Source organism: Nanorana parkeri, unplaced genomic scaffold (assembly GCF_000935625.1).
Source record: "Nanorana parkeri isolate BGI_ZX_2015 unplaced genomic scaffold, ASM93562v1 scaffold716, whole genome shotgun sequence".
NCBI lineage: Eukaryota > Metazoa > Chordata > Amphibia > Anura > Dicroglossidae > Nanorana > Nanorana parkeri.
Window position 1 is genome coordinate 282,310 of NW_017306984.1, and position 19,676 is coordinate 301,985.

The following is a 19,676-nucleotide window of genomic DNA, read 5'->3' on the forward strand; positions in this document are numbered from 1 at the left end:
TGTTCATTTGTAAAATAAAGATTTTATATAAACAGTAACAACAATGATGTAAAACAGTTTAGAAACATGTAAACTTAAAAAAATGAAATATTTGTAACCATTATAGTTTCCATTTTAATGCCGACAGCATATAAACTGCCTAATGCTGTAAAAAGCAACTCCACATGCAGCAGTTTTTTTTTTGGATCAGAGCTTGACTCCAAATGGGTTTTACACTGCAATCACGGGCCTCTATGGGGAGATCTTTCCCCCCACCCTGTGGCAGACCAAGCTCCTTCTCCATATGTTCCTGTTATATTAAAGTTAAATTAATCTCTAAATATATAATATTGCTAGGAGGTAGGAAATTTGATAGAAGAGACATGACATTCTCTTTTGCCAAAAAAACTTCTTTCTCTAAACCCTAGAAATGTGTTATTTTCAGTGTGCACGTGTAAGGTGCATGTCATACCCTTCATTAAGAAAGATGGGGGGGGCATGAATTACATCAGCAGTGGCCACCCAATGGCTGAAGAGGATCACTGGGGGCTTCAAAAGAAATGTCAGTGGAGAGGGCGGCAACGGGGGATGTAGTGGTGACAAGTTCCTGGACCGTCAGTGATGGAAGACAACAAAGAAGATGTAGGTGTGTGCCATAGTCTGTAAGTAATCTGTAAACCTCACCCCCATCAATGAAGTGGACTTTCGCTTTAAACAGTGGTGGGCACAAATTCTCTATCATGCAGCCTAGCAGATTCTGGAGGTCTATAGGAAGGGAACTTGCAGACAAACTCACACAAGTAACTGAGCTCTGTGGCTTTTATGGTAATATTAGGGTAAGCACTGAAACCCAGCACTGATGCCAACAGGTAGCCTGGAACGGAACATATGAGGACAGATATATGGAAGCTGTCACCCAAGATTTGCTTTTAAAGGGTATATGATGGGGATCTGTGATCCTGATCATGGCTTCACTACTAAATCAGTCACTGACCTGGGACAAGCTTGTAACCAGAGTAGTCTAAAATGTCTGTGCTTGCTTCAGGTCAGCCATAGTGACTAGGCTATGGTGCCAGGATCAGAATGACCGTTGCAAAGCCAGAGCCTTTTAAAGCCAAAGCATCCAAGGCAGCTCCTGCTCTAAATCTAAATAAGGGACTTTTGGTTTTATATCTCTTGCTTTTCTTTTGCTGTTTCAAATAGACAAATGTCAAACTTCAAACATAGAAACACAGTATCTATTGTATGCAGTCATCATACGACCGCTGCTATTGACCCCACCTCCACATGATTGCTTCTTAATCAAAGCAAGCTCAGATCGTTTAGATTTGGCATTGAGTGCGCTTAGGCTAAACATAGGCTGGCAGTCATGGCTAAATCTCCATCAACAAGAGCATCTTTGCAGTGCCAGTTACAAAAAAAGTTCACAAATTAACAAAAACTTGAAAACTGGATTACACATTTTCAAATGCACATCATATTGATTTTATAATTAATGTAAATGACATTGTTTTGGGAATTGATATTTTATTAAAAAATGATAACTCCAGATTGCAGATGTCAAAGTAATTTCATGTATAAAGTACTAAGCCTAATCCTAAAGTACCTTCCGATATTATACCCATCCTAGGGCTGACTATAGTGGCGATGACGATGGTGATAACAAGGACAGATTTGCGGGTGCATTGCTTATTTGCCTTATAGATACGCTGCACAACTTACATACAGAATTCCATCTTTTCAGTAAAGTGCTCTCTTTTATTAACAATTTTGGGAAAAGCTCCTCCAGCTGTACTAGTGGGCAGCACACACACAACTGCAATGACCTTTGCCATGAACAACTGTACCGATGTCATAACAATTTAATGTTCGGTTGTTCAGAAAAAGACCATTAGAATTGCACATGGTGAACAGCAGACTCTCGGGGGAGCTTCTCGATAAATCATTAGCACATGGAACACAGGTTCTGTGTAATGCTGGATTTTTGTAACCTGAGGAGGACTTGTATGTATTTCACCTAAACGTGTATAATTAAAATGATGCTTTGAACTGTGGTCTGTTTCTATTAGTGTTTATGAGCTGAAAATGAACATGTCATCTCAATTTAAAGTACATTATTTAATACTACTGGCATCTCATATTTCCACACAATGTTTGATGATAATGGAACATTCTGTTACAGGATGGCTATATTAACTCTTGACTCGACAGAAAAGTGCAACAAGTGAAAGAGTAACCGGTGGATATACTGAATTTCTAGCCGTAGCCAGGGTAAGCTGTAAATAAACACTACTCCCATCTGACACACGGCTATCTGCTTTTAGGGTAAAATACTTAATCACTTCATCATTTTCATGAAACATCCATATCCATGGCTAATATCAACAGTTCATGACATTAAATAGAATTAAATATTGCTATAATACTTTTTAAAAACTTTGTTTTTCTACACATGAGCAATCAAAAACATTAATTAAACTCTTTTGCATTCCACACAGTGGAACAGACATACATACACACAAACTCTGAATCGACTTTGGATGTAGCATTGATATAAATGGGGTATGGTCTAACTTTTTTTTTCTCCAAAAAAGAAAAAGTATACTCTGTTATGAAAAAGAACCCATAAAGGCACAAAACTACCACACATCACACAGTTTATAGCTCATTTTGTGTTTTCCTGACTAAAATCTAAGGATTTACCAAATGTACAAAGCTTTGTCAACAAACAGCAACATATAGCATTACTGTGACCTGAAAACACAGTCAAGATTATTATTTCTTCATCTGGTTAAAAACGGTCAGTTCTGTAACAATTGTGTTATCTCTCGTAACCTGTTTTGCCTCTGGAAGGGAGACATCAGCAGAATGTCCGCACAGTCTGCAACACTTTATGACAATCATCCTATTCTGCCAACAAAATGGCTCCCTTAAAACATTGTCCATGTGAAATGAGAAGCTTAATTTCTCTGTATAGTCAATACTGGACCATCACCAATTTGAGTCCTTCGCTTTTCTCTTTAAGTTAGGTTATCATACCAAACTTCTACATTTCATGAATATAACATCAACATAAGTCACTCCGAACAGTAGTGTTGAATCCACTAACCAGAATGATTTCTTAGCTTCTCAGTAAAAAAGGTGCTTGTTGCCTATCTCAGTAGCTTAGTTTATAAGGTTTTCTAAAATCCACTGTAATAGAAGCCTTCGCTTATAATGTTCACTTCACTCTACAAAGTTTCCTTGAGAAAACAACAAAAAAAAATATTGCTTTTAATGGCGCTTCGTCTAACGAGAGCTCCATATTGTCGGTCCTCGGAGGACCACCATACTTAGCAAAAAGATTCAATTGGTGCTTTTTTTTTGTGGAAAGTCCAGTGTTTTCTTCACTAGAAGATCCGCATAACTCCTAGTCACTTTTCTCCAAGGTTCTTGGACTAGTGACATGAAAATCCAACATTACAAGTCAGATCTGCAAGATGGATTACACAACAGAAGTCATGACATAGAGATCCTTACTTGAGTTGGACCGAAAGAAAATAAAACAGTTAAACAGACTGTCTCCTTCTACATATTTCACCTTACTACTATGTTTCAATTTTAATAGTTTGAGAATGGGCTAGTTGACCAAGACATAGCCACTGTGTTGAGAGTCAACGGTTTCCATCATCTCACAGTCAAAGGGTTCATTGAGGGTTAAGGTTTCATATGATGTCTGAGGATTATGTCCTGTTGGGCTGCCCTGGTTTTCATTTAATGCCATATTGACTTGCTGTGCTGAATTAATAGAATACTGGCATTGAGTTGCATATTCTGGTTCTTGTCTTTGCACTGGTGGTAATTCACAGGTCTGATAACCATACTGTACAGATGGCTGCTGTATGTGGATCTGCGTTACCACCTGCTGCGGGCTGGGCTGTATCATGTGTTGCATCTGCTGGGAATGAAGCTCGTGATACTGACTTAAGAATGGATCATACTGAATTTCATCAGAAGCTGGTTCCAACACTGGACTCAGTGGCTGAGAAAAGCTGAACTGGTTCTGCTGTGTTGTTTCTTGGTGTGACAATGGGAGCTGCTGACCTTGCATGGGATAGGTGTTTTCTGCTATCTGCATCTGGTTGAAGTAAGCCTGCAGCTGTGGTTGCTTCTGTAGGAACATGCGCTTCTGGTGGAGCCTGTTGGATGCAAAGCAAAATCAACGTTTAAATATTTGAAGATAACATGTATATTGGCAAAAGCAATGAACACTTGTTGGCATTCATCATATGTAAGAAGTTAAAACAGCAAAGATAAATACAAATCTGCATGATTCCATCCAAAGCTGGCCATATACACCGCAATGGATAGTATGTTTCAGCAGAATTGTACCAAAATCTTGATGTGTTCATTGAAATAAAACCCAATCATTAAAAAATGGTTGAGGCAATATGAAAAGTGATCACATTAGCTATGTAAAATGTTACAAATTAAATCAGGATATTTGTGAACGGGGAAGAAATGTAATACTATAATATCACAATTTACAATGATTTAATGCTGTGTGTGACAACATAGCAAGCAAACTGGAATACTGAACACACTTAATGGAGTCTATAACTGGTCAAGCATTTGGAGGAGTTTTATCTGTTAGATCACCAACATTTATCAACAATTATATAGTGTGGGAGCTACCTTAAAAATCTATGCAAAGTATATTCAATCTGGTAAAACCTCAAAGTACACAGCTATGGGCAAATTCTGATGCTCTTATAGGTGAAGATGTGTGTTGTCTGCATACTTATAATATGGACATAAGCGTTACTGATCTGGGGAGCAAACCCCATTGTGTGTTCAAAGACTGTATTGTAATATATAACTTAAAACACACATCTGCAGACTGCATTCGTCATTTCATATGCAAGTGCATGCTTTGCTCAGTGGATAATACCTATATCATTATCATGCTACAATATGTGGGCAATGGCATTACATTCAGTGAGATCCCATAGTAGAGTGGGGATGTACTCTAAGAAGTTGATTTACTAAAAGCAAACGGGTTATTCACTTTGCATGTGAATTTTCACTATGCAAGGGAGTTTACCCTTAGCTTAGTGAATGAGGTGAAGCTCTGCTCACTTCCATGCAATAATAATCTTTGCAAAGTGAATTTTCACCACATTCACTCAGCAAAGGGGAAATTACCTTGCAAAGTGAAAATCCCCTTGCAAAGTGAACAGCCTATTTGCCTCTAGTAAATTAACCCCAATGTATCTTAAGTCTCACAATATGATCCCATTTAAGTCTATAAGGGCTCTCACTGTGCGGGTTCAGCCAGTGCTGAAGATTCTTGCCTGGAGGAGGCAAACACTGGAGGAGGCTATCAAGTAAATGTCACCAGCACAGCAAAAGTTATTCAGCAAAAGTCAATTTATTGACACATTGCCATTCTGAATGGCAATGTGTCAATAAATTGACTTTTGCTGAATAACTTTTGGTGTGCTGGTGACATTTACTTGATATTCTTGTGCTATACACGGTACCGTCCGTGGTCGTTACAAGCACCCACCTGCCTTTGCACGTCTTCTATCGTTCCGGTAAGGAGTGCAACTGGTCTTCTATTTTTTATTTTGCACTGGAGGAGGCTGTCACAGTGAGGTAGGCAAGCAGCTAAGTAAGGTGGTTTTAGGCCCAGGGCAGACCTACGCGATCAGGGATCGCGTGGTCCTGCACAATGCAGGCGGCGATTGCCACGTGGCCCTATTGATTCCAATGGGGTTATATCTGTGCGGCAATCACAGAAAAAAGGTACATATACCTTTTTTTGCGATACACGATGCGCGGCTGTTTTTTCGTGTTCGGAATCACGGGCGGAATCACAGCGGGAAACCGCGCGATCCGCCTGGGGTGCCCATAAGTTTAGTTTGGGGGCCCAGGGAGGGCGAACTACTGTGGTTTTCTAGTACAGCTGTACTTTTCCTTTAGGTTTTTTTTTACTTATAATTGCAAGCAACACAGCCCTTCAATGCTGCCAATGACATTCTATGTCATAGCATAATGGTAGTACCTATTCAGAATACTGTGAGCAGAACCAAAAAAAGGCCAACACTACAGAAGAACATCCTGTATGACACAAAGCAGAGCTGGACATGTGTTAATGCTTGACACTGAAGTTCACCTGTGTTCCTGAAGTTGCTGCTCCAAACTTCTGGGTGCTTCTTTACAATACAGCTGGCAGCTATTCTGCGTTTTCACCAGCAGATTCCCTTGCTGAAATAGAATAAAGAAAGACTGCATGAGAACAAGGAGCATTGACCATCAGTCATCAGTGACAGCACAGTAAGAAAAGTAAAAGGTCAGTATGAACTCCTGATCACGTCCACCAGGAAACAAATCAATGCAGGTTTTAAATTAATAAAACACTCTAGCAATCACTGGAACACTCGCTGTAGGGTCCTGCGCTGAGAACCAGGAAGTCTGAATTCCTGTCACTCAGCACAAGTACTTTCTGCTAGTTTCCAAAAAGGTCTTAACCTTTTGCTACTCATACACTCACGCCATGGTGATCTAGTGTCATTTATACATGTCTTGGATGTTAAAAAGAATCTCAGGAATAAGGCAAGGACATAAGGCTACATTGTCTGTCATTTTTGATCAGTGCTACTAAAGCAAATGGTATGCTTTCTATGTCTACTTTATGGGCAAATCAAATTTAATTGCTTCTTGTGAATTTATAGCAACTAATATAGAAAAGGCTAATGTGGTTTCAGAAAACAGATCAGTATCTTTACAAAGCCTAATAGTGAACCTGGAATGAATATAAAGATACAATACTAAAACATCTTCTTTGGTTCGTAGGAGTGTCTGATTTCAGGCACACTCCGAACTCTACCCTAAGGTCTCGTTCACACCTAGGCGTATTGCATATGCGCGCCTGTCGCACGACCGTTGCGCGTTTTTTTACCGCGATTCGTGGTAAAAAAGTTGCGCGACAAACGCGCGTTTCCGAAGGCTACTTGGCTGTATCCCAATGGAAACGTGCAACAAAACGGCCCAAAGTAGTACATGTACCTTTTCACGCGTGGGCCATTTTGTAGCGCGTTAGGGACGGGCGGAAATACGCCAAGGTGGGAACGAGACCATTGAATACAATGGGATTTATATTTTTGAGCGTTTTGTATAGCGTTCATCGAGCGTAGAACGCGCTACAAAACGTTCAGGTGTGAACGAGGGCTTAGTCTAAGTTTCCAAGGCAGAGCTTTGGTATGACCTCCAGAATCTCACAATGCAAAAGTAAAATAAGGAAAAACAGAAGGGTACTTCAATAGGTTCACAGTAAATGTATATGGAAAGTCTGTTCCTTAGATAATAAGTCAAACAATTTCCAGCCACATAGCACACAATTTTGTTTTTATATCATCTCCTCCTCAAATGTGAATGTTTTATCCTTGACAAATATATGGAGCTGCTATTTCAATAAATCTTATCACTGAGCTAGTTGAGGTGGCTCTTGCATGTTATCCAGTCCCGATATACATAAACATGCTCTTCAGCCTGAGTGGTTATACCCTATAGTAGAAGCTGTGTTCAATCTGCTAAAACCATTTCCAAGTCACCAGACAACCTGCGGGACCCTGGTCTGTAACTACTGACTTCCAGCTGCCCAGAATAAGGGGTTTCAACTCTGTATAAGACATCAAAGTCCAGTCAACACTTAATAATATTCCTGAACACTACATGTTTAAATAATTCGGCCTCATTATCGGATGAGCAGCTCTCTTGTTTAGTCTACCCCAATTTTTGCATATTTACCTTTAAATACACCCTACTGTTTTCCACCATTTTGGCAGTTATAAACACCCTTTGAAGAGTCCGTACAAATAGTAGCTTCATATTCCCTTTTCAGAATATTAGATTCATTTTTACAGAACATTTACATCATGAGTTAACTTCTCCCCTGGTGTTACACCTGGGAATACATTTGTTTTACAATTGACTGTATAAATGCTGGCACCTTGGAACCTATACATACAAGAGATCTGCCTGCTTTATGAAAGCCTGGACTTCTCATGTGTTGTTGTATCATATGTAGAATGGGATGATCTCCAGTTAAACCTGTTGTCCGCTTAGATTCACTACTATATATGTCTGTGCTTCCATAGCTTAAAATAGGACTTGCAAATATTTTTGCAAATGTACACTACCGAGACCTCTTTTTCATTGGTAACTTGAAACAAGTTTGATAAGCTCCCTTGCTGGCTAGAAGGGCTGAGTTCCAAGGAAATCTTAATTCAGAACTATAGTGGCATCCCCCCTCTAATATTCTGTCTATCTCAGCAGTGGTCATCACAGATAAGGGATGAACCTTCAAAATCTCTCCTGTGTAGGTCAATGACCAGTGGTTTGTAAAGGTAACATAAGAACAAACATAAGATCTGCCTAGTCTTAGCAGTTTCGCTGCAGACACATACTGGTGGACTGATTTCGGGAGAAAAATGGTCCAGGCATTTGTTATCTAAGCATGCAGGGAACTGTTCTGGAGGTCAGACATCTCTGCAGAAAATCTGGTGTCCATAGTCAGGTTAAACTGATAACAACCTTCCTTTATGAGTAGGTGTATGGCGTTTTTATCTTTCCTGCAAAATCTCTTTAATAATACATTATGTTTGGTAACAAATGATCCATTTTGTGTGACAAGCTCCATACCTGCAGCCTGTGCTGTAAATACTGTGTCTCCAGACTCTGACGCCTAGATAGTAGCTGTGGCTGCATACCATTGGGGAATGCAGGCATATTTGGAAGTTGTGTGGACAAATCCTGTTGTAAGAAAAATGCAGATAAGACTAATGTTAACATGAAAAGGCACTTTTTGTAAATGACATTATACTGTTATCAGTCAGGTCAGTATCAAACCGGTACTCTCACTGCTCTCGTATGTTCTCTATAATTTTTAATAGATTCAAAATCTAACAGAACAAGTGGGACCCCGTTGGCAGATTTGTATGGATCTGGAAAATCAAGCACAGAAATATTGCAGACACAGTCCCTAATAGCTTTAAAGCATATCTACACCCAAAAACAGAAATGTAATATATTGCTTCTTACCAGTCCTTAGATGTGGTAGCTACATTAGTCCTCTTTTTTCAAGCTATGAACGTTTTCAGCAAGTACAGAAAATGTCTGTAAACTACTAATCCTGTTAGTCCCCATGTAATAGAGATGAACAAAGGCAGATTTGCCTGGGTGGCAGCTATGGTTCCTGCCATACAGTAGATTAAGTGGAGGAGTGAGTGTAGCCACTCAGCGACAGTAGGGGTGTTATACCCAGGCACCTCATCTAAGGACTGATAAACTGCAATATATTACATTTTTGTTTTGGGTTTAGATACACTTTAGGATAAAATTAGGGTTTTTTTTAATGCAATTTCTTTTATAATACTTACTAATTGGTCATATCTACTGCATGGGCCAGGAACATCTCTCCCTACCATACAACAAACTTGTATTTTCCCTTCCATATTACAAGGATCCATTTGAAAAGAAAGACTATAGACAATACAGCCCCGTTGTTTGGTTAAGGAGAAAACACCAATTTTTCAGTAAAAACAACATGATCTTGATGTTTATTCTTCTTAACATTCATCTATTTATTCTAGGCTATTCCTAGCTAGGCTTACATTATACCTGTGGATTATTGGGATCTTGGAACTGATGAGGTATACTGATGGCATTGGGATCTTCAGTGGGTCCAATCTGTTCGTACAGCATCTGAATCTTATTGAGTTCTAGGATACCCTTGGTTCTTGCCAAGTTTTGAAGGTGCTGACGAAATGCCACGATTCCTACATTTTTATAAACAAAAAGTTTTTTGTAAACATTCTATGTGAAGAAAAGAAATCATCAAACATTTGATAAAAAAGAGAGTTCTGTAATAAATGAGTACAAGGAACAATACCTTCCAGCAACCAATTAAAAAAAGACCTCGTAACTGAGCTTACCGAATTTTGACTGGTTGTTATAGAGTACTGCACTCTGCACATAGCCCTTGCGCTTTTCACCAACTCATCAAATACATATAAATTGTACTTTTGAGTTGCAGAAAAGCACATTCTATTAGAGCAACAATAAAGGTAGTTTACATCATCTTTAACATACAAGTTTCACCATAGGAGTGGAGTTACCTTGTGTTAATGAGGTGTCAGATGCCCGTCTACCTTCTCGAAAACTCACAGGAGATCTATTGTGAGCTTCCCGTTTTTGGGAAGCCATAGCTGGCATGGGCAAATTGGTAGGTCGCAGTCCTATATATGGTGGTGTTAGCCTGGTGACAGACTGGTTGGCCATAGCTACTTCTTTCAAAACCCCAGAGTCCTCTTGGACATTTAGGTCACTCTGAATAGATCCCATGTCATATTCTGAGTCCACGCTTCCGAGAGAAGGGTGGTTACCAATACTGAAGAGTTTACCTATGAAAGAAAATGACAGTGTGGTAAAGACATTATATACAATAACAGTAGCATATCGCCGAACAATACCTGTAACAATTATTAAGCTGACATTATATCACTTGTTCGGAAATACACATTGAAATGAATATAACAGGAATTTAAAGATAAAACCCAACCTTACCCTATGTTCAACATAGTTGTATTTTGGAAGATTTCTATTCTATTCCTGTTTTAGTGACAATGCAAACTATGTCACCAGGACAAATAAAGAGGGGTGAATCTTCCCAGAGTGGACACAGTCAGCAATAAAAAGGGTTTGGCTTTAGATACACTATAAAGCATACTGTATATGTGTAAATGTTGAAATCATTTCACTTGAGTTATTGACACAGAAGCTGAGTGTAATAAATAGTATGTTAACAGCCACTTCAAGCCCGAACATGGCCCGAACATGGTCAAGGAGAACCTGTAAAACATGCCCTTCAATTGCATTACTGAAAAAGGAAGTCAGTGGTTTGGAGAAACATGCAGTCAGCTTTAGGACAAAAAAAAAATCTTTTAATACAAAAAACTCTATATACTCTAATATATTTTCCTGTTTCAACATTCAAGACATCATTCTTAAAGTGGACCTAGCATCAGATATATCAATGCTAAGGAATGTGGAAGTGCAACATTTACAGAGATTTACTATGTGCTCTCCACTCTCATTCATGGAGACCTCTGGAATAGGAACTCATACTCCATAGTACTCTAACAGTGCAGAGAACATGCGTGGGCCCAGCTGGTAAGATCGTGACAAGTGACTCTGTGGCATCGAGGAAGCCACACATCTGATATCTCACAGGAACTGGGACAGGTAAGTATAAGATTGGGAGGAGGGGAGGGGGATTGGATTAGGGAGGGGAAGTTTGGGCTACCAAATGTGTGCAGTTACATTTAAAATGATATATTACAGTTAAGTACTTACTCATGTCTGTTATGCATCCTGTCTTATCTGGCGAATAAAAGATAATGCAGGACAAAGATCGTAATGGGTCTCATTTAAAGGAGACCTTTCCTGAGAGAAACATAGGTTGCCATTGTTGCCCTCTCCTGAAAATTCTAGCTGACTGGCTGAGCTTCTGGGCTAATATTTAAATAGCCCAGAACAAGTATGAACACAAAGACTTTTGACAATCCTCTAAGTTTTCTGATAGTCATACTTGATAGTCAGTGACTATCCAATCCCTTAACAAACAAACACATTTACATAAACGCAAATTTGACAGCAAAGCCTGGAGATTGTTGTTTTTTGTTACAATTATTAAGTGTATTGTGTTGAAATCATTCTGAGGGCTCCAGCAATATTTTCCACATACCCATGAGTACCTGACCTGATCCAGGATTCAGATCACATGACATGTAAAAATAGCCTACAAATGTTTGGTTACCCAAACCACTTCACAATCCTTACCTTCCATGTCTGATGCCATATTGGGCACTACTACTAACTGGTTGGTAACTTCTGCCAGCGTGTGCCGCCTTTGACCACTATGTCTGCCTTGAAATGCTGCAAATGTTGCGGAAGGATCATCCTCAGAGTCATCTTCTGTCTCTATACCCTCGTCAATAGATGTTTCCATCATATTTGATGGCAAGGACTGGCAACCTTTCCGTACTGTCACGGGGGGCAGAGGATCCAGAAGACACCCGTTAACCTAAAAGATACAATGACAATTTTGATTTTAATACACAAGTATAGGTGAACAGGAAATAGGTGTGTTAAACCTGGTTAATTGAAGCTGAATGGTTGCCTGTAGGCAGGATCTCTTCTTTTGTGACAAATTGAATTCTATGGGATAAATACTGTATATCTAAATACAGAGTTGCGTTAGAATGATTTTTTTTTTTTAAAAACAGTGTTATATTTTCAAATGTTACAATGTCTCATCCTGTTAAAGCCCAACTGACTGAACCTTCAGCATAAATCAGCTAAATACATTGCAGGAGCATAAAAAAAGGTGTGCAAAGCCTTACAGTTCATTATTTTTTAAAAAGCAGCTACAGTCTGAGTAGAAAAGCAGTTGCAAGAGAAAGACCCTTGCTCTCTGCGTGGAAGCAGTGGTATCTCGGCAGAGATTTGAGTCAGTGCTACAGCTTTTCAATCAGGGTCTGACTAAGCAGCGGGTGTGAGACCTCTGTAAAAAGAGCAGCCATGCTCTCTTAAGAAAACAAACAGCAAGACTTTACATATATTTTGTTTCGATGCACTTGGAATGTATTTAGGTCATTTAAACTAAAAAGTCTATTTTTCATTTAATGAAGACCTTAGCTGGTGATGGGTGATAGATCAAGCCATGGTTGCATTATGGTTTCTATTGCAGTACAGTTCTATAAACCCAGTACCATGAAACTCCTTTGGAACTACCACCTGGCATCTTGGTTTCCCATTGTCTCTGCCACTCTGGTTAAGTTATGATAACCACTGGGTCAGTGAGATAAACAACTAATTTGGAAACTCAAGGAAAGGCATACTTGAGATGAGGGACATTAGTAGATCTTTGTGACAATGGACCAATGTGTTTGCATCGTACAGCTAGTAGTCTATATACTTGGTATATCAGATACAAATGGGTAACCATCCCTAATTAAAGTAAATATCCTTGAAAAATATCCCGCCCAAATATCTTATAGACCTGAATGCAACATATTCCTATAGCAATCGCAAAAAGTTTCCCAGCATACTTACCAGCCAGCATGCAAAAAAACTTGTCTCACCACTAAGGTAAAAACAGAGGTTTAGATACATTGCTCCTGCTATTCATATAGGCAATGTGCCAATAAGGTCTGAGAGGCCACAATGCGATCGGCCGCACGGCATCACAAGGCACAATAGTGCTTGTAGCATTTTGATTGCACCGGACCGCAGGCATAATGTGCCTTGCAATCTCGTGCGGCCGGAGGGCGTGGCTATGGTGCCATTCACTTCAATGGCCCACCACGCCCCCTCCTGCCCCAATAAAAGTGAGCCGGCCGCAATGTGAGGCAGTGCGTTCTGGCCAGAATCGAGCTGGAACGCACTGCAACTGGTGTGAACGAGCCCATAGGTTAGGAGGAGTGGCAGAGCAGATAGTAAAATGTATGCAGGCAGAAGGGATCGGTGTGCCAACAATGCTGCAATTTCAGAAGTGGTAACATGGCATTGACGACCTGGCGCAGGAAATGAGGCTACAGCAGCAGATCAATGGTACAAACTTAGACCAAAGGGAGAAGCCGCACACCGGAGTCCACTAACAACAACAAATGCTTAATTCACAAGGCAAAGAATATCCATTCTGCTAAGTCTCCCCATCTAGAGGGCGCCGGCACTAACGCGTTTTACCCATTAAGGGCTTAATCATAGAGACATAGATACAAACTTAGAAATGGAGGCGAGATTAGAAATGGGAGATTTACAAGTATGATAAAAAAGCTTAATGTAAAAGAACTTTTGCATTTTGCCTAGACGTCTACTTTAAACAAAGGAGTTTGCTGGAATTGTGTGAACGGGAAAGCCTTAATAAGCTGGGAAAATAAGAAAACTAAAATGTGTACATTACATACCTAGTTTGTGACACTTTTCACTATCCTAATTAGTTCTGCCTAAATATCTGAACATCTCAAATCTAAATGATATTAACTAATGTTAGGAATTCTAATGTTAGGGAATAACCCACAAAAGCTAATTGCTTACATAAAATGGCTTTTGATGGCAGAAAAATCCCACTGATCACCAAAGTCAATTGGCTGTGCCATGCAAAAACATCATATCCATGCAATTAGCAGAAATTGTGTAACATTAAAAGCTTCTGATTTGTATCAGTGCAACATGTCCCAAATCAGCAAGACATGACAACAATGCCTTTGGCAGGGAAGGAGCTTAACAGAAAACCATGCAGGAAATGGTGGCAGAGACTTGGGAATTTAATTATTTCTCTCCAGGATGTGACTAAGAATCCTTTCCATAGGAAAATGCATCTGCAAGTAGCCGACCCTATGAACTTCCCAACCAAAGGGGGCCTCCTTCACTGCATAATGTCTATCCACCCTTTACAATGCCAGCATAAGTTTATTTCCCCTTTAAATGGCTGTTTATGCAGCGGTGTTCTCACAGGAGGAATGCGCATGTTATGAGTACATAAATTAAACAATTAGCTCTAACTGTCCCTTATGAAAACCAAATTGTACATATCTTTTAATTAAATAATTTCCAAATGTCACATTTCCTCTGCTAGAGACCACAGCCCTGTGAAACACAAGCAGAAATACTTTCTTTTTTTTCTTCCCTTTTTAAAAGAGATGCTTTTATGCACTTAAAATGGTGAAAAGCAATTCAGTGTTTGCACAAAGAAGGAGGAATAAAAAAAGAACAGCATAAGTGAAATAATTCTAATGCAGGATAAAGTGGGCTTACTATGCAAACACTGAAAAGCACAGAAATAATGTTACATTCCAAGTAAAAATAGTATAGTTGCACTTGCATTGCAGTGCTGTACGTTGTATGACAGCTTGATATAAAATATTTTGTGGCCATTTTATTTGGCAAGTAATAAAAGGATTCATTTTTTTAAAAGCAGACAGAGCCAGCCAAAATATTTTTTTAAGTGCCCGATTTCAAATATGCTGATGTGTCATGACTGATGACCAAAATTCAAGGTTTTAATTTTGAAGAAATTTCAGTGAAGATTGGGAGAAATTCTGCCATGTGCCATTTTTGCAAAACATATTGAAGTCAGTGGGGAAGGCAAATTAAATAGTTTTTTGGTGGCTTTAAAGGGTTCAGTTGGCTTTAAATGGCTCCTGAAGGTTACAGAAGTTCCTTTCAACTATACTTGACCTGTTCTTGTGCCAAAAAAACACCCTTCATTCAACTAATTATTTCATCTTTTTTAAACTTAATTTAGAATGAGGAAATCATTTCATTCCACTTACTTACATTAGTCCCTGACTTTCAGGGGGCTCTTCTAGGCAAGGCTGACGTCACTAGGCCTACCCTCAGAATCTTTGGAAAGCTGAGGGTTCAAAACCCTCCAGAATGCACTCCTGCACTGAACCACATTACATACAATTTGGGGTATTCAGCTTTCCCAGGGCCCAAGAAGAAGGCCCAGTAACACCACCCTTACCTACAGAAAGCACCCGGAGGCTGGGATATAAGGCAGCATTATTTACTTGTTGTTTCTTACAGTTTTGCATTATTATTTTTTTTACAATAGTGATTTTTAATCTGGGGTAGAGGCTCCCTAAAAAGCAGAACTTTCAATTACATTTTTTATGCAAGGTCTGCTTTAGGCTAAATAGAAAAATAATAGCAAATCAAAAAGGTGAATATAACAGCAATCTTGCTATGCTGGCCTGACCCTGTTAATTTTTATTCAAACACTTAAAGATCAGGATGATACATTTTTATAAATCAAAGGGCTGAATTCAAAAAGGTCAGAAGGTGTTAAGCTTCTTATAGGCATACGGTTTTATAGAGCTACATTTCTTAAGCAACAACAACAAATTTACACTGTGACCTTACTACTTATCAGAGTCCCATCAAAGCCTTGTTAACCCGAGAAATACATATATATATATTTAATATTCCTCTAGAGCGCTCATAAAAGATGTTGCTGCTCCCTGTGTATGTAGAAGCAGCAGCATTTCAGAGAGGATCCCTGCGGTGAAGCTAAAAATACAGGATATTACACATTGTTTTTACAGCTCTCAGCGGCTCAGCTGAGATTTTCTGCAGCTGAACTATCACGACTCTACAAGTGATTGTTCATCGGTGCAACATTAATGTACCTATCATAACCTCCCCGTTGCCTAGGCTGAGTGTTAAAAAAAAGCAAAAACAAAAAAAAACCCCCAAATAACAGAGTTTCACTAGCACGAGCACATTTCATTGCATGTGCCACCTTTAACCCTTTCCTATGCCCAAGGGCCATCAAAATTGTGCACGCTATTTTAATGCCAGTTTATGACATACTGTAGTTATTGCCCTTATCAATATTCTCTGCTCCATATCTCGCTCTCTACTGATAGCTCTGTATTGCTGGTACTCTGCAGCGTATATAAACCCAGAATTCATTTTACAGTATATTTGCCATTGTGCCTCACTGTATAATGTTTTCCTAAACAAAACATTTTTTGTGATTTTGTACCAAAGTTTCTTACCTCAGGGCCCTGCCAGTATCAGCACTTTCAGGTTGAAAACACTAAGCACCTGCCTTGCAATTATCAGCAGTGTTGTCAACTTGCCTTGCATACTCCTTCAGTTGGCTGTAGGAGAGCGGACAGCAGGCTGACAATATTTCTGCTAATTGCAAGGCAAAAGCTTAGCATTGTCAGGGTGAAAAACAAAGGGGTCTATTCACGAAGCTGCCGAAGGATATAGCCGTAGCTTCGGTCGATCCTTCGGCTAGCTTCGGTCCCAGGACCCCTTCGGTTCAGTAGAACTAGTTCACTATAGCCCGTACAGCTTCCGAACTTGGCCGAGCGATTCAGTCGAGCCGAACGCCATTGCCCGACCGACAGCCTGCTTCTGACAGCTGGGCGGAGCAAGCCGTGATCTTACGGCTGGCTCCGGCCACTTGCAGAGAGATCAGCGTCCCTGGTTACCTACTAACCAGGGACACTGATCTCCAGACAGCTAACTCTCCCTGGCGCTCCGGGAGTCTCCCGCTCCCGGCCGCCAAGGACAGAAACACTGCTGTTTCTTTTTTTTTTTATTCTGACACGAGCCGTGTCAGAATAGAAAAAAATATATATTTATTTTTTGCCCATTGGAATGCATTGCTAGATTCCAATTGGCTAGTTCAATTTGCAATAGCCAATAGTAAACCTGCATTGTACCTGCCCTCTGCTGCAGTTCTCCATCAGGTCCATCAGCAGAGGGCGGGTACAATGCTAGTTTACTATTGGCTATTGCAAATTGAACTAGCCAATTGGAATCTAGCAATGCATTCCAATGGGCAAAAAATAAATATATATTTTTTTCTATTCTGACACGGCTCGTGTCAGAATAAAAAAAAAAAAAAAAAAGGAAAAGCAGTGTTTCTCTCCTGGGCGGCCGGGAGCGCCCGGGAGAGTTTTCTTTTTTCTTTAGAAAACTATTGGGCGGAGCTAGCTGTCACTGCTAGCTCCGCACAATCGTTTTCTATTTACTTTTTTAACTATTGAGGGACCGAGCAGAACAGCCGAGCTCCTCGGCATTCGGCTGTTTGGCATCTATAAGAATAGGCCGAGCAGCAGTGTGAAGCCTGCCGGAGGTTCGGCTCAGCCGATCCAGATGTTGGATCGGCTGAGTCGAACTCCTTCTGCACTTCGGGTCAGCCGAACATGCTGAGCATGTTCGGCCGACCTGAAGCCATGCAAAGCAAGCCGATGTACGGCTGATTTCAACCGATATACGGCTGAAATCAGCCGTACCAGCCTGAAGTGAATAGCCGAACAGTGTTCGGCTCACTTCACTTCAGGTCGGTCATTCACTCGGCTGCCTACGGCAGCTTAGTGAATAGACCCCAAAGTGTTGTTACTGGCAGGATCTCTTTGCAAAATATGATTTGCTTAGCAAATCTTTATACAGTGTGACATAATGCCAAACATATGACAAATAGATTTTGGTTTTATATACGCTGTAAATAATGCAGGTTAAGGGCTCATTCACACCACTGCATTGCAGTAATATGCATTTTACTGCACGTTACCACAGTGCACCCAGGCAGCACACATGTGTTGTAGTGCACCACAGGACACAGATGTAAACCACTTAAGCCTTATGGTGCATTGCATTGAAAAATATGTTAGAAAATATGTGTTAAAGTTTAAATATCGCATTGTGATGACATGAAGCACTAATATGAACAGGACCTAAGCCTAAACAATCTTACCTTCCTTCCTAACAATGGAGCTGCAATGAGTCTGGACTGGCACATTCAGTGAAGAAGAAAAGAATGTGCTCCATGGCGTTTTTAAGTACACATTTTCCACATATAGAAACTCAGTCAAGACCAGTATTTGCAGTTCTCACTCCTTGTGTAGGGTGACTGGTCTTGTATCCGCCCCGCACTTCTGCATAGCCTAATGATAATGTCACCGCTACATTTAAGGGTAATAACTGTGTTTGCAAAGTCATTTGGTGCACGCAAATTGGATATTGAGGAATATATTTGAATAAATTTCAAGCTTTCAGACTTCAGCTTTTTTCTAGCTACAGGTGAAACTCGAATAATTAGAATATCGTGCAAAAGTAATTGCAGTAAGTGCTGCAAAAGGGGCCCAAACCAAGTACTGAGTACATATGCATGCTTGTACTTTTCAGAGGTCCGATATTGTTCTATGTACAATCCTTGTTTTATTGATTGCATGTAATAATCTACTTTTTTGAGGTTGTGGATTTGGGGTTCTTGGGGTTTTCATGAGCTGTAAGCCATAATCATCACAATTATGACAAATCACGGCTTGAACTATCTAGCTTTGCATGTAATTAGTCTATCTCATATATTAGTTTCACCTTTTAAGTTGCATTAGTGAAATAAATGAACTTTGCACGATATTCTAATTATTCGAGTTTCACCTGTATATTCAAATTTATATTAATTATTATTTTATATTTAATGTTGAATAGCAAAGCAAAAGGCTATACCATTTTTTTATTGCTTTCTGCAACCTCCTGGGGAGATTCGCCTAACTGCCTGACCTGGAGACAATGTTATCATTGTGGCAAGTATTTCCCCTCTCTACTTATAAAAAGTGTTATTTTGCCATTGTGTCCTTGTTAAAGAGAATTTCTATGCAATTTCTAGGCAAATACTTTGGGGGTCAGTCAACCCAGAAGACAGAGGAAATCTTGTGGCAGAAAAGAGGTATTGCTGGGTACAGCTCCAAATTGAAGGTATTTCAGCATAATCTTTTAAAATTAAACACTATCTGATGGAGATATCATAACTTGTGGTTAGGAATCAATCACTATCCCTGGACGCATCGATCATGCTTCAGGGAGAGAGATTGTTTTCTAACTGCATGTAATCATATCACATATGATTACATGCGGTGTGCTGGCGTTTACATGCAGCCGCTGTCACGTGATCATTAACTTGAATGGGTGACAGCTGCTGCATGTGAATGGCAGATTAGGGATTCCTGCTGCAGGAAAATGACACAGAAATCTCTAATCGCACCAAAACTAACAGGTGTTATTGGGGCTTAAAACACACACACAAAGGTATACAACCCCCCACATAAATAAATACTCGCCCTCCC

At 39.8% G+C, this 19,676-nt stretch overlaps 1 protein-coding gene across 1 annotated transcript in view; it reads right to left on the reverse strand.

Moving 5' to 3' along the window:
- Nucleotides 1-2,292: 2,292 nt before the first annotated feature.
- SIK2 (salt inducible kinase 2) overlaps nucleotides 2,293-19,676 on the reverse strand; it is a 153,570-nt gene continuing 136,186 nt past the window's right edge. The window contains exons 10-15 of the mRNA XM_018564031.1: nucleotides 11,863-12,106; nucleotides 10,140-10,424; nucleotides 9,643-9,800; nucleotides 8,665-8,775; nucleotides 6,137-6,228; nucleotides 2,293-4,157 (exon numbers count right to left, since the gene is read on the reverse strand). Coding sequence (XP_018419533.1) covers nucleotides 3,599-4,157; nucleotides 6,137-6,228; nucleotides 8,665-8,775; nucleotides 9,643-9,800; nucleotides 10,140-10,424; nucleotides 11,863-12,106 — 1,449 coding nt within the window. The 3' untranslated portion in view covers nucleotides 2,293-3,598. The remainder of the gene's footprint in view (nucleotides 4,158-6,136; nucleotides 6,229-8,664; nucleotides 8,776-9,642; nucleotides 9,801-10,139; nucleotides 10,425-11,862; nucleotides 12,107-19,676) is intronic.